The 14,258-nt window shown below is 38.3% G+C and overlaps 1 protein-coding gene across 1 annotated transcript in view; it reads right to left on the bottom strand.

The window, feature by feature from the left end:
• The window catches only part of GAP43 (growth associated protein 43), a 99,117-nt gene that overhangs the window by 37,753 nt on the left and 47,106 nt on the right, over positions 1–14,258 (bottom strand). The window contains exon 2 of the mRNA XM_012645495.1: positions 7,380–7,986. Within this exon, the coding sequence (XP_012500949.1) occupies positions 7,380–7,986 (607 nt within the window). The remainder of the gene's footprint in view (positions 1–7,379; positions 7,987–14,258) is intronic.

Genomic DNA, 14,258 nt, shown 5'->3' with positions numbered 1-14,258 from the left:
GTAATCATAAATTTTCTTAGAACTGAATCTTCTTAGATTCTTTGCCCCTCTAGCTAAATTCTCTACTATCAGCTCCATCCCATAAACCCACTATGCAATAGTTAAGAAAACAAGGGAGTACAGGAAAGTAAGGATGGTTGGCTAAGAGGCCATACGCCCCACAGTTTAAAGATGTCTCCTTGGTCTACCACTGTAAACTTTTTTTTTGAAGCTGAGAGGTAAAGAATACCTAGTTAAACACACTGAAGATGTCAGAGCTAAGCCCTAAGTGTGGAAAGCCTGGCTTGATATCAACAGAATCTGTACACGAATCCATATGTCTTGATTTTAAGTGGTGTTCAGTCTATTATGCTGAAAATATAGTGTTATCACACCACAGATATCCTATAAGATACTAGATGTATTAAAAACATTATACTATTCATCATTCAAAAATAATTTATGACAACTCTTTTAAAGAAACCCAAAAATGAATTGCTTGCTTAGAGAGCCAAGCTTTATTGCAGTGAGGTCAATAACTGGCTAAAGCTTTTTTGAAGATGGCAGTGGTTCAAATTTTCTTGATTATCTGAATTGGTCTGAGGTTTAGCACCTGATTTAGTCATTTTCTTTCAACACAAAATTCAAACATGGCTAAGAGGGATGCAAAAATAACATATTCTTTCAAACCTTCCTGATCTCTTTATACATGCTATAAACCATATAATCCTGGCAGATTTTCAAGAGCACAGTTCTTGCAGCTTTAAGTAGCCCCACTGGCTTCCTTCTTCCTTTCCATTTAGGTCTGGATAGAGGAAGCTTTTCATTCCTTTTTTTTTTTTAATTCTTCATTTAATGAAGCTATGGCTCTGAGAACAAAATAAGAGTGATGACCACTCAAATGGACTCACTGTGTGACCCCTCCTGCTCTTGTTTCTTCTTCCTTCTCTTTCTAATGCTTTTGAGCTTTGTGTGTGTGCACGAGTGTGTGTGCATAGAGGAAAAAAGACATGTGATGAATATGTATTAACATCTGAAAAATATTCTATGTTTGAAGAAATATTATTTTTAGTTTCAAATATAGTTTTATAACTTTAAAATTGAGGGAGGAACATGACTTTCTATTTATGAGCCTCTTTCATAGGGTGATAGTAATAATTTAGTATGAGCTATGAAAGAATGGACAAAAGGCCTCAAAAATGTGAGTTTTTTGATTCTAAAACACATTTCTTCATCTTTTCTTTTGTCTGCTTATTATTTTTTCACTAAAGAGATAGTGATTGCTCTCTAATTTGTCTCTTCTGTTAAGTTCTTTAATGTTTTAGTTATAAAGGTACCAGGTCTTTTGGAAATGCACTTGAAAGGAGAGTAGGGATCTAAACAAGAATGTAAAATATATACTAGTTCTGATAAGCTAAATTTAGGGTAAGAATCGCGTACAATAAACAAAATGATTTTCATCTGATTGAGATATGAAAATTCCAATTTCGAATTTTCAGCTCCTCCTGGCATATTTGATGGAGTTAGTAATTCCTGTTACGGACAATCAATTTCAACTCTTCTGTTAAGTTCTTTAATGTTTTAGTTATAAAGGTACCAGGTCTTTTGGAAATGCACTTGAAAGGAGAGTAGGGATCTAAACAAGAACGTAAAATATATACTAGTTCTGATAAGCTAAATTTAGGGTAAGAATCGCCTACAATAAACAAAATGATTTTCATCTGATTGAGATATGAAAATTCCAATTTCTAATTTTCAGCTCCTCCTGGCATATTTGATGGAGTTAGTAATTCCTGTTACGGACAATCAATTTCAACTGATCTTTATAGCTCTCTTAGGTCTAATAAAACAGGACTTGAAGCATTTTTGGAATAAGAACTTAAGTTCAGAACTAGTTTAATATTCCCAGTAATTCTGGGGTGATACAGCTGTGAAGGAAGTACGATCAGGAATTACGGCAGTTGTTGGATACCCATCTGCAAATGCATCGCTAATAATTCCCAGGCAAGAGTCTGGAGTATCCAATTATACAAACAAGAGAGATGTTCTTAGATTAGAATATGATTTTGGGGTCTGCAGACATCTCTCTTCTCTTTGTTTCTTCCAGAATAGTACTTGTATGGGTGTCAGGGATCAGCATGTGACCTCTCAGACTGTCAGGGTTCAGCTCCTCATCCAACTTTTTGCTAGCTGTTGACAATGATTAATGCCATATCTCTCTAAACCTCAGGCTCCTTGTCTGTATAAGAGGAAGGAGAAATTACACAACTACATTGCTACCACAGAGCGGTTATGATGATCAAGTGCGATAATCCCCACATCGCATTTAGCACAGGACCTGACACTTGATATAAGTTTATTAAATGCTACCTATTATTAGACTTTTATATTTTACCCTTGAAAAAAACCTAAAAAGTCAACTATCCTAGGCCTTCTACTTAAGGATGAGACAACTGAGGCCAAGAGAAGCAATAACTCGTCTAAGATCTCACAGCTGTTTGGTAGAAATATTGAGACTAGAACTCCTCTTCTCTTTAGTTCAGTTCAATGTTCTTTTCCCTGCATTATCTTACAGGGCAGGAAGGACAGAGAATGCCCTAGGAATGTCCTGGTAGGTATTTCCCAATAAAATCAGATTGTCACACTGCTAAGATACAGAGAAAATATAGAAATGGAGATAAAACATAACATCTTAAAAGAGAGGTAAAGAATCATAGGGCTAAAGTGAAGGTGAGATTTAAAGGTCTCCTAATTTGATCCATTTCCTCACTGACTCTGTCTGTGGGCAGAAGACCCATTTACTTTGCCCCTATTCTTGCAGTGTAAGCATAGAGAAATATTATCAAATGCCATTTGTTCTTGGTCAAGAAAAGCCAATAAAAATCATCACTCTCACAATATAAAACGGCTCCATAAAAGCTTAATAATCAACAGCACTCAAGAGGCATATGACTGAGTATCTGACAGGGTGCACATGTCTTATAAACAGCATTTATGGACCTTCACAACCAAGATTTTCACTCTTTATGAGTTGTGTATAAATTTGGGAAGTGGTTGAAACCACATTTCAAATCAAAACTGCTTATGAGGCACCCTGTCAAATAAGTGTAAATATTCTCGGGAAATCTCACATCCAGCACACGTCTCAGGGGAAGTGGATCCATCTTCTGGAAAGCTAAAAAGTGGATGGCTACCTTGGGCCTTAGGGAAAATATTGTTCTGGGAAACATAAACAATTTTCCCAAATCCAGAAATGTGGGCTGAGTATTCATTTTCTTACACATAGTTATCATTCTGGAAATTATAAATTTTGCATTTATATTTATGGCTAATAGCTTGACTATCAAGACATACATTATATAAAACTTTTCATAGCATGCATCATACTGTATCTTGGCCCCTGAAGCATTATCTCATCCATATTTTGTCCCAAAGCATGCTGGCATACAGAAGTACTCCATACCTATTTGTAGAATTTAATTACAATTAATGTGATTGTTTTCAACACTACTCTGTGAATTTCATCCCACCCTCACTACCAAATGAGAATTCCTTAAGGCCAAAGGACTATATCTTACTCATCTTTGTGATCCCAATGCCTAGCACAGCAGAAAGATAATATAAAAGGAAGGGGGAAAGGAAGGAAGAATAGAAGAATGGGAGAAAGAGAGAGGAAGAGAGTGAGGGAGGGAGGGAGGGAGGCAGGAAGGAGAAAAGGGAGGAGGGAGAGAGGTAGGGAGACACCAAGTCAATTTTTCTATTTGAACAGAGAATGACAAAAGGAAACTCCCCTCCTTTCCAGATCATTATTGATGATCCCAATTTGAAAGACATATGAGACCATGGAAATAAAATGTAGCCAGGATCAACCTACAGAACATCTTAGAGTGACTCAGAGTTACATTTCTGACTAGCATCAGTCACGTACCCTGTGGTAGCCACCCAACCAATATCACGTATTGATAGCCGCCTGGACAGGTTACCTTGGTACCACTACATCACTGAATATGGCCACAGCAGAAATTTTGGACTCCTCTATTGGGGAAAGTCAATAGGCTACCATGGAGAACAGGAGACATAACAGAGAGAGAATTCTTTCACTGAGAGTCAATGAACACATTGACACTCTCTGTAGAAAACCCCTCTCCTCAGGGCTGAACGGAGCAATGTTTTCAACATCCTTCTTCCTGTAAAGGAGCCATCATTCAGGAATGCACTGAAATGTTTTGGTCACAGGCACATAAAAAGCTGGGCAGGCAAACTAGCAAAGCAGGGAGAGGGAGATATAGTTGGATGATTAAAAAAGAAAAATAAAAAGGAAAAAAATAGTCAACTTCAAAGGTCCTAATGCAAATGGCATCCACCTGTAACAAATCCATAAGTAGTAAAAGAAATAAAATAAATAACATTTATAATTTATAAAATATTTCCATATGTATCAAAGCAATGATCATATTTGATATAAATTTTGACCCTTTTTATTTTTGAGACACAGTCTCTGTCTGTTGCCGGGGCTAGAGTGCAGTGGCATCATCATATCTCACTGCAACCTCAAGCTCCTGAGCTCAAGTGATCCTTCTGCCTCAGCCCGCTGAGTAGCTGGGACTACAGGCCTGTACCACCAAGCCCAGCTAATCTGATTTTTTGTAGAGACAGTGTCTCACTATGTTGCTCAGGCTGGTCTCAAACTCCTGGCCTCAAAAGATCCTCCTGTCTCTGCTTCCCAAAGTGCTAGGATTACAGGCATGAGCCACCACACACAGCCTGACTCTTTTACTGACAGAAATTATTTTCTTAGATTTTCTTTTTTGACTAATTTTTGTACCCCACCCCAATTGTGCCCTCTTAGACTGTGTCTCTGTGCCTCTCCAGGCAGCCATAGAATTCTAAAGCAACCCATGGTAGCCATCCATTTCCTAATGGTACAGCCCAGTTGAAAATACTGCTGTTTTAACCCAGACTAGAATGAAATCCAAGGGAAGACAGAGGAAATGCAGTACAGAGCCCCTGGGAATTTGGTCCTGGTATGATATGATAGATCTCCTTGTCACCTTCAGTTTCTGTGATTCCATGAGATTCATCACAGCTGGGTAATTTGTGCTTGTCACATGCAGCAGGCAAGGCTAATAGATCCCTCAGTCCAGAAAGAAGCTACAGGCAGCATTTCAGAAACTAACCAAGAGGACAATACCTGCACAAATCTAAGAAACATTGTAAGATAAATTGCCCTTTGTGATTATCTTCAAGTTTAACTTCACCTACACTTTCAATCACCTCTCAATGCACACAATAAAATCTGATTAAGACATTTTTCAATCAGAATTTATAAAATTTAGGGCAGAGCATGATCTCTATTTGCTTTTACTGACTAAACACAATTTTAATCAAATAAATGGAGTAAGCAAAGTTGAGGAATATATGAATGAGTGAACAAATTATTATCTATAATTTAAATTTAGTCAGTTTCCATTCAATATTTAAACACTTACCTACATAAAATATTTCGTTAATACATTTGGAGTTATCATAACTTGGAAAAATAATAACACAATTTCTTTAAAAATACATATTAGACTTTTCATTGATTCAAGAAGTCCTTCTTTCTATTAATCCAAATAATGAGTATAAACTTAAAATCACATCATGTCTTTGTGTCTATACTTACAACTTTAGAAATCCGAATTTTAAAACTAGATCCAAGTAATATCAGATATTTTCTGTATTAGAAGTAGGATTAATTTCTAAGATTTATGAAAATAACACAACAGGTAGTCTGTCTATATGCAAGGTGATTTTCAGGCATTGTATCTGAGGCTCAAACCTTAAATCTAAAGAAAAATAGTTAACGGAGTTTGCTTCACTGAGTAAATTAAAACCCATACCCCATTTTTTATCACATACCTTACCTTTTCCAGGGAAAAATTCCCATCTTCTTAACCTCAAGTTCTGACCCCTGGGGCGAGTATGTAGTTAGAATAATGATTTGAAATGAATCACTGATAGAAAGAAGCACATGATTTACCTGGAACTAGACTATGCTAACAACAATGATAATTTATATAATCTGGCATCTTACAGAATTTTAAGGATAAGATAAAGAAGTAGACCTATCTAAAATGGTCATCTGCCATACTGTAGTATCTAATTTTGGAGAAATGGATATCAAGGCAAATGTCCAATAATTACTTTCTTAATATGATGGCCAGATGCCAAAACGTTTCTCAGACCACTCTCATGGAGTAGATCTTCTCCCAAGGAGAACACTGTGGTCCAGTCCACATTCGGACACATCACTGGTTAAATCCAAGGGGTTATAAAAGAGTAAACCAGCCTTTTAAACTGGCACAGAAGTAACTTCATCCTTGAGGATCTTGGTTGGAAAGTGTTCATGGATCGTGTTAGATTAGAGAAGGATCCCGGAGACTGTCGGCCACCTTTACCACCGTGGTGGTGCTGGGGTGAGGTTTAGATCTAGTTCCCAGGGGTGAAGGTCTGGTAAATTTATCTTGCTCTGCAAATGTTCTGTTCCAATTCTGCATAGGCTCTTTGGGCAATAATAGTGAAAACATTCCAACTTCCAAGTTACAGCTCCAAACTGAATAGAATCCAGTACCTTTCTGTAATCATAATCAACTCTCAATTATTTATGAATATGATAGAAAGTAGTGTCTTCAATAATAAAATGATAATTTATGTTTGACTTCACAACACATTCTGATTTGGGGTTTCCTTGTGTTCTTGGCAACATCAACAGGCTTATTTTCCTAATTATGTTTGACCCCAATTAACATTACAATTAACATTCTCTGAGAGAGCATGCACGCACACACACACTCACACACACACACACACACACACACACACACACAGAGACACACATACACAACTCACCAACTGATGGTGGGGAGAATGCCCAGAAACATATTGTGGGATAGGGAAAGGTGATATGAGATTATGTTTTGGCTGCCAGCAATTAACACACTAGGTAATCTGGATTAATAAGAAGTTGGCTGTATTTAGACCAGACACTTCCTGGAGTCAGATAATCACATTAGCTAACTCTCACCCATAAAATATATGTAGCCTCGGCAATTACTTATTAAACTAAGTCTATCAGCACACAGAATATTTTTAACCAAGTTTGCCTGTATATATCCATCTACTTAAGATAATTGCCAGATCTCTCTAGTATGGGCGGCCACATAGACCTGTCTGAGTTACCTCTCAGGCTTAGAGATATTTGGGAAGGTAACCTTAGCTCTTAGTCCTGCCACTTTGGGGACTTAAGCATGACTTCCCTTGACTTCCAGAAACCACCTTCTAACTTTTCTCCTCTCTCCCTGGATGACCTTCTGAACAGACCCATGCACCCACTGCATGTGGCCCTCGCGGGTGCTCACCTATCTTCTCTTCAGCTTGGCTGCTCTCTGCAGTCTCCGTGGGAGGCTGGGCTGTTGCCTTGGCAGCAGCATCCTCTGCAGCAGGGGTGGTGGCAGCAGCAGCAGTGACAGCAGCAGGCACATCGGCTTGTTTAGGCTCCTCCTTGGCTGGGGCATCTTCCGCCTTGGAGGACGGCGAGTTATCAGTGGAAGCTTTAGTGGCACTTTCTGTCTCAGCTGAGCCGGCCTTCTCCTCTGAGGGTGCAGGAGCCTGGTGGGCTGCGTGCTCTGTGGCAGCATCGGGGGTACCCTCCCCCTTCTTCTCCTCGGAAGGAGCTTCTCCTGCCTTGCCGGTCTCATCGGGCTTGGGGCCAGTGGCGGGGGCCGCCTCCGTGGTAGCAGCGCCTTCTCCCTTCTTCTCCGCCCCGTCAGCAACAGGGGCTTCATCCTTCTTCTCATTCGCTTCAGCCTCAGCGGCTTGGGCATCACCCTTCTTCTCTCCTTTGAGCTTTTTCCTCGTTATGTGTCCACGGAAGCTAGCCTGAATTTTGGTCGCGGCCTTATGAGCTTTATCTTCTGGTTTGATACCATCTTGTTCAATCTTTTGGTCTTCATCATTCTTTTCAACCTTAGTGGAGAAAAGAGGGGGAAAAAGGGAGAGCTCATGTGATGTTCTTCTCCTTCAACTCACAACACTCAATGAACATTTATTGAGTGATTTATTTTGTGTCATGCACTATTTGGGAAGTTAAGGAATCAACAGTAACCTGCAAGTTCAAATCAAGCCTCCTCTCTCTCCCACAGTATTTTATGGGAAAACTAATGTCCTTTGGATATTCCAGAATCACCTGCATTATTTTATATGTACTCCTTTCCCCAGCTCAGTGTTGCTCCACCGCCAAACTTAAACCAGCCTTTTTTTAGATGTACTTTGACAATTCAAATCACATTCACTCTAGGTTTTAATCAAATGGCTCTGAAAGATACTGGGTTTTCAGGGTTTCTGAGAGGGACTGTGTATGAAACTTTATGGTTGAGAAAAAATGCAAATCTATTTTTACCCCCCAAATTTCACATCTGATCAGGAAATTAATAGATTCAAGGTAGAGAGTATGGTAAAGGTTTAGACAATAAACCCCATGAGAATTTTATGCAAAATGTAAATGAGTTCCAGGGATTTGTTCAGAATGTGACAACCCAGAATGCTGATCACAAAATGATTATCTAACTTTCTCCTGTATATGGTCTGGCATCAGTCTTAAACATACTATACCTTCAAAATTTGAATAAACAAAACGGTCATTATTCTTGAGTTAAGAAGAAGAATGAGAAACATTATTTTCACTTTTTCAAAAGTGGCATATGTTCACTGAGTCAGAATTTCTCATTCCCAAAGCAATTTAAACCTAAAATTTGTTTTATATTATCATGAGTAGAGCCATACTAGTACTAAAGACAAGAACCTAGAAATTTTACCTTTTGATGGCAACATTTACAGCATAATATATGCTGCAAATGACTTTTTTCCAAGTGGAAATTAAATCAGAGGACATGAATAGAAGGTATACTCATGGAAAGAAATGTATCAGCAAGTACATAAAATTCTATACAGCTCCATTGCTTACCCTGATGCCTCAATATGTGTACTGGTAGTCTCCATTTTTTTCCTTCATTTAACTTTTAAGCATTTAACTTCTGTTAACTTTTGTGAACATTGTTCTAAGCACTGGGGAAATACAGCATTGAACAATGCAGCAACTTTCCTTCAAAAGACCATCAGTGAAACAGTGTTTACCATGTACCAAGTCCTGTGCTTGGTTAGAATCTTGGCATCGGCCTTGGCCTTTGCTCCAATTCAGGAGGGAAGCCACAGCAGACCGACTCGAAATATGCTTTTCACCTGTCATGCCAGCTCTGCCCCAGTGACCCAGATCCCACTAGTCATGATGTAGCCCCCTTTGACATTCTCTGGACAAGCATACAGGCCTATTGTTGGTTAGGTCCATCACCATGCTAGTGGATACACAAAGGTATTTTGAAAACAAGCTACATATAAGAGTAAAAGCAGTATTGACAACTTTCTCAGTAGAATCGACTTTTTCTTCTTCCCCAGTTAATCCTGCACATATCCATGCAAAGATTGAAGGAGGAAGTGAAAAGCACTTTGGAGAGACCCATCCTGCTCCCTCCTCCCAGTGCCATGCTACAGTCCTGCTCAGCTCTCTGATGCACTGCCACCTTCCTGCTCTCCTGCTGCTTTTGACGACTCCTACTGGGATGAACACAGCACAATCTGGGGCACGGGAGCAGCTGTCCCTGCCAGGAGCTCTCTGCTCAGAGATGGAAGCATAACCCTGTAAAATTAACAGTTGTGAATGGAGCATGGAGCCAAGATGTCGGTAATTTATTTTACTCTATCTTGGGTTTTCTGAATGAAGCACCAGCTTATATGATAGGACACCTGCACGTGGGCATTGATTCCAAATACTACTCCTTGTGAAAAGAGACAAACCAATTATTTCAGAGCAGGCACATATGCAGGAAAGACCCTCTAGTGACTCAAGAAAGCTAAAATCATAGAGCCTTGTTTTTTCTTTAAGAATATGAAGCAAAGAGGATGAAACTCCTAAAAAGCTAGAAAATACCAAAAGAAGGAAGCTGAGGGTCTGTATGATATAAAGAAATAAACTACATGGGTAAAGAGAGAACTCTTCTCAATTCTCTCTCTTTCTCAGTTTCTCAGAGCATCTGCAACTTTGATTTTCCAAATGATCTGTATTTAAGCATAACATCTATGTTAAAATGACTATTTGGAAAGGCTCAGACTAGACTTGGCTACCAAGATTATGAGACCATCCTCACCTGAAAAATCCAGGAGTATAAAGAATGCGAGAGAAGATGGGATGGGCGGGGGGCGGGTGGTGAGAATCATAAAAACAGGAGTTAGGAGAGAGAAGTAAAGCCAGTTCCATAAGAGCCGGGTACCCAAATAGGTGGATATACCGAAAGAGGTGCTCAAAGCACTCCACAGGCACACAGCTTATCCTGGACAAACTGCTAGACCTCTTAACAGAGATTTAGGGAAACTAAATTTTACAGATTGGCTGGAAAAAAAGTGATTAACACACATTTTTCAGAGAGTCAGAGGGGAACGGAGATAGAAAGGGAATGGAAAGGAAAGAGAAAGGAGGGGAGAGGATGGGAGGGAAGAAACCAGCCTAAGAAGAGGTTGGACTTAAGGGACTGGATAGAGATATCCAGAAAGAAAAATATTTTAAGTAAAAACTGGGTTTTAAGCTACACAGTGCTAGATTGTGTTTGTGTGTCTTTTGTTTGTACTTGTAACTGTTTCTATTAACATGCCTTAAACTGCAGATTATTTTCTGGTAAAATCCCTTTCCCGGTACGATACTAAAAGTAACTGAACTAGGAGTATATTTTGTTGAGAAAAAGAACATTTCCCAAGACTGGCTGCAAGGGTAGCCCCAGGTTGTCAGGCCACTGAGACCTTTTTCCAACTAGAAATAGAAGAGCTTTCTTAAGATAAGATGAAGGACATTTGAACCCAGAGAAGTCAGAGGTCACTTAGTACATTCAACACAACGCTTTCAGCTTCTAGAAGGGAAAGCCATGGCCCTGACAAGTTAAGTAACTTGCCTAAATTCACAGAGTGGGTGAAGGAGTCAGTGGCCCAGCTTGTGTTTGAACTCAGGTCCTCTACCCTCCCACCTACCCCCAAGCCCAATTATATTGCATCACTGACCCGGAATAGCTTGGACTTTCTGTAGCAGACAGTTCATAAAGCATCACGTCAACATTTTAATTAATTCATTTATTTATTTAGCAATACCAATGCCTTTGCTAAACACTATGCACATTAGTGAGTGGATGGATACTGTATCTACTCACACAGGATTCTTTTTTAAATACATTTAAATCACATGATAGAACTTTAACAATCAATAACTTCCCAGGAATTCACAGTAGACATTTGATCATACACTCATCTTGTAAAATAAGGCCAACAATCTAGAATTCTCAGTTACAGATGGAAGAGGTCCAGTATTTAATGGCTAAAGAGTTAGCTCGTAAGTCTCATTAAAGATTGATTTATTTTTTAAACTCAGTCTTGCTCTAATGTTTTCCGAGGAGATTTCAAAATTGTTTCATTTTTACATAGAATTGTTGCTATCCTGTGAATTAACTAAAAAGGACATTCCAATGCAGTGCATTATATATAAGAAAGAATATCATTGAGTTGCTATAATTTTTTCAGAAATCTTTATTGCTATGGTTTAATATTTTTTTACTCATTGATTTGTTTGGGAACTCTGTAGTTTATGACTTCTTAAAGGCAAACATGGAACACGAAATCTTTGCTTTTCAAATAAACATTAAAATCTTACACGAATATTGATGTGAAGAAAAGTACCATAATACCAACTTACTGGGACCTAATCAAATTTCTAAATCCATTGGATGAAAGGGCAATAATTTTCATTGATATTTAAGAATCACAAATAGGATTTAGAAATAAGGAGAAATTACTTGAATATCCAATATTTTTACTCTGGTTAATAGTTTCCTCTTTGGGAGGGAAGGGGGGATGGACAACTTAAGATTGATTCTAAAATGTCCAAACATTTGCATTCATTATGTTACAAAAGAGCACTAGGCAAAAATTGATGAATGCCTAACTTTCAGAACAAAAAATAACATCATCCATTCTTCTGGGACACCTCAATGCGTATAACTTTTCCGGATTATCGCAGGAATACCTCAACCTTCCAAGCGAAGAAAAACTTGGCTCTGTATCTACTTCTGCCAGCTATAAATAGGACGATTATAATACTTCAAATTTGCTCTCCAAGAGGATTGGATTTTACATACTTTAGAAATCAGTGATGTGTACAAATTCTTCTTTCCAAGAACATCTTTAGTAAACCAAATGTTATCAATTTGATCAACCAAAAGACATTTTTGAGAAGAAAAAAATTGAAGAGCCAGAGATATTGTAAGCAACATTTTCTTTAACACACTATAGTTTTCATGCCTATGAGAATCTTGTGCAGCCTGTAAAAGACCCAGAATAAAGTGTTGATAAATACATATGAAATCTGGTGAATACCTACTTATGGATCACTCTATTTTTAGAAATTCACATAAAATTTCACTCTATTTTTTTTTATTTCAACATATTATGGGGGTACAGATGTTTAGGTTATGTATGTTGCCCTTTCCGCCCCCCCCCCACTAAGTCCGAGTTTCAAATATGTCCATCCTTCGGGTGGTGCGCATTGCACTCTAAAATGTCACTCTATTTTTAAGCATAATTGATACTATGACAATATACTTTAGGGAAAATGTCCAAGAATAGTAGTTCACAGTGAAGCTTGTGTACTTTATTTAAGCCTAATCAAAGATTAAAAATACAATGTAGTGCCCCTTACGGAGAAGAAAAAGGAGGATGGGCCAGCCTCCTTCAGTTCTGTAGATCGACTGTCCCTGCAGGTTTCTGTGCACATGTAGGGAAGAAGATGTCATTTGAAAAGGTGAACAGGTACATCTGGGACACACAGGGCTCCCTGAACACTCAGTGTGGTTTGAAGATCTAACTGTGGGTCCGAGGGGAATGGGGAGCGGGATTCATGTAGAAGCAATGAAACTGTAATGTCCTTGTTGGGCAGGTGGGAGCACAGATACTGTGATGACTAAGCAATTCTCCAGGGCAATGTGAGACATGAAGAGTGATCTTGGAAATCCTGGAAGAGTGGTGGTGAGGGAACGAACTCTCTTCTCTACTTCAAATGAAGGTGCAGCATATTGCTGCAGCTGCAGCCATAAGTGGGCAAGAAATTTTCACTGACTGCATAAGAAAACCAAATATCATGTATTGAAAACTGCAGTAATGATGTTAACTTTTCAAATAATAACTGGTGATCGAAAGGTGGGTCTTCAGTCCACTTTCATATGTTATTTATTTAACATGTATAGCCCGCCTACTTCCAAAATAATATGAGGTGTTATATTCAACACGGTATAAAGCACTATTGGAAAATTCAGTTTTCATTCAAAAAAGTTATTTAATTTTATTTTTTATTTTTGTAACCCTATTTGTCCTACAAAGACAGAGAAAAGGCAAAAAGTATATTGCAATTGACACCCACAAACAGACAAAGGTCAGCATATGAGAAAGACTTTGTCTATTTTGCTCATAGCTGAATCCCCAGTTTCTAGAATGGTGCCTGGTACATAATAGGTGCTCAATTAATATTTGTTGGATGAATCCAAAATATGAATATCTTGATTATTGCCATTTCATAAAGATGATGATAGGTGAAGAAGTCTGGATTTCATTTTGTCAACTTTTGTTAAAATCCTTTACTTCCCAGTGACGGACTTCAAGATTATCTGACTAAGACAGGTATATGATTCCCTGATTATAGAAATGAATGAATGAGCAAGGGTTTAACAAAGTGAGAAGTAACAAAGCTTTAGAAATGCCATTGACAACAATAATAATAATAATAATAATAAATCAGGCCCTTAGAAATAGCAATAAATCTAAATAAAGATAATTAATTTATATATATTCATTTATGTATGGATTGGCTAGAGGGATATCAATAAAATTATTTTTCCAATATAAATTTCTGCTTCTTTATTAGTAAAACTGGTGAAAATATTCATGAGGGATTCTTGGAGAATCTCTTTTCCCCTCTATTTGTATTTAATCTGTGTACTGTTCTCCAGGGCCTAAGGGAAACAGGCTGAAAATGACTATTTCCTTAGTTATTCAAGGAAGGAAACTCCCTTCCTTAAACTAGGGTTGAGTAGAGCCCAGGGTTAAGATGAGGCTTATACTTATGCTGGTCATCTACCAGGGCACAAGCTGGACAG

The sequence above is a fragment of the Propithecus coquereli genome, unplaced genomic scaffold (genome assembly GCF_000956105.1).
Source record: "Propithecus coquereli isolate 6110/MARCELLA unplaced genomic scaffold, Pcoq_1.0 Scaffold233, whole genome shotgun sequence".
Taxonomy (NCBI): Eukaryota; Metazoa; Chordata; class Mammalia; order Primates; family Indriidae; genus Propithecus; species Propithecus coquereli.
This window is presented reverse-complemented; position numbering and strand designations above follow the sequence as displayed.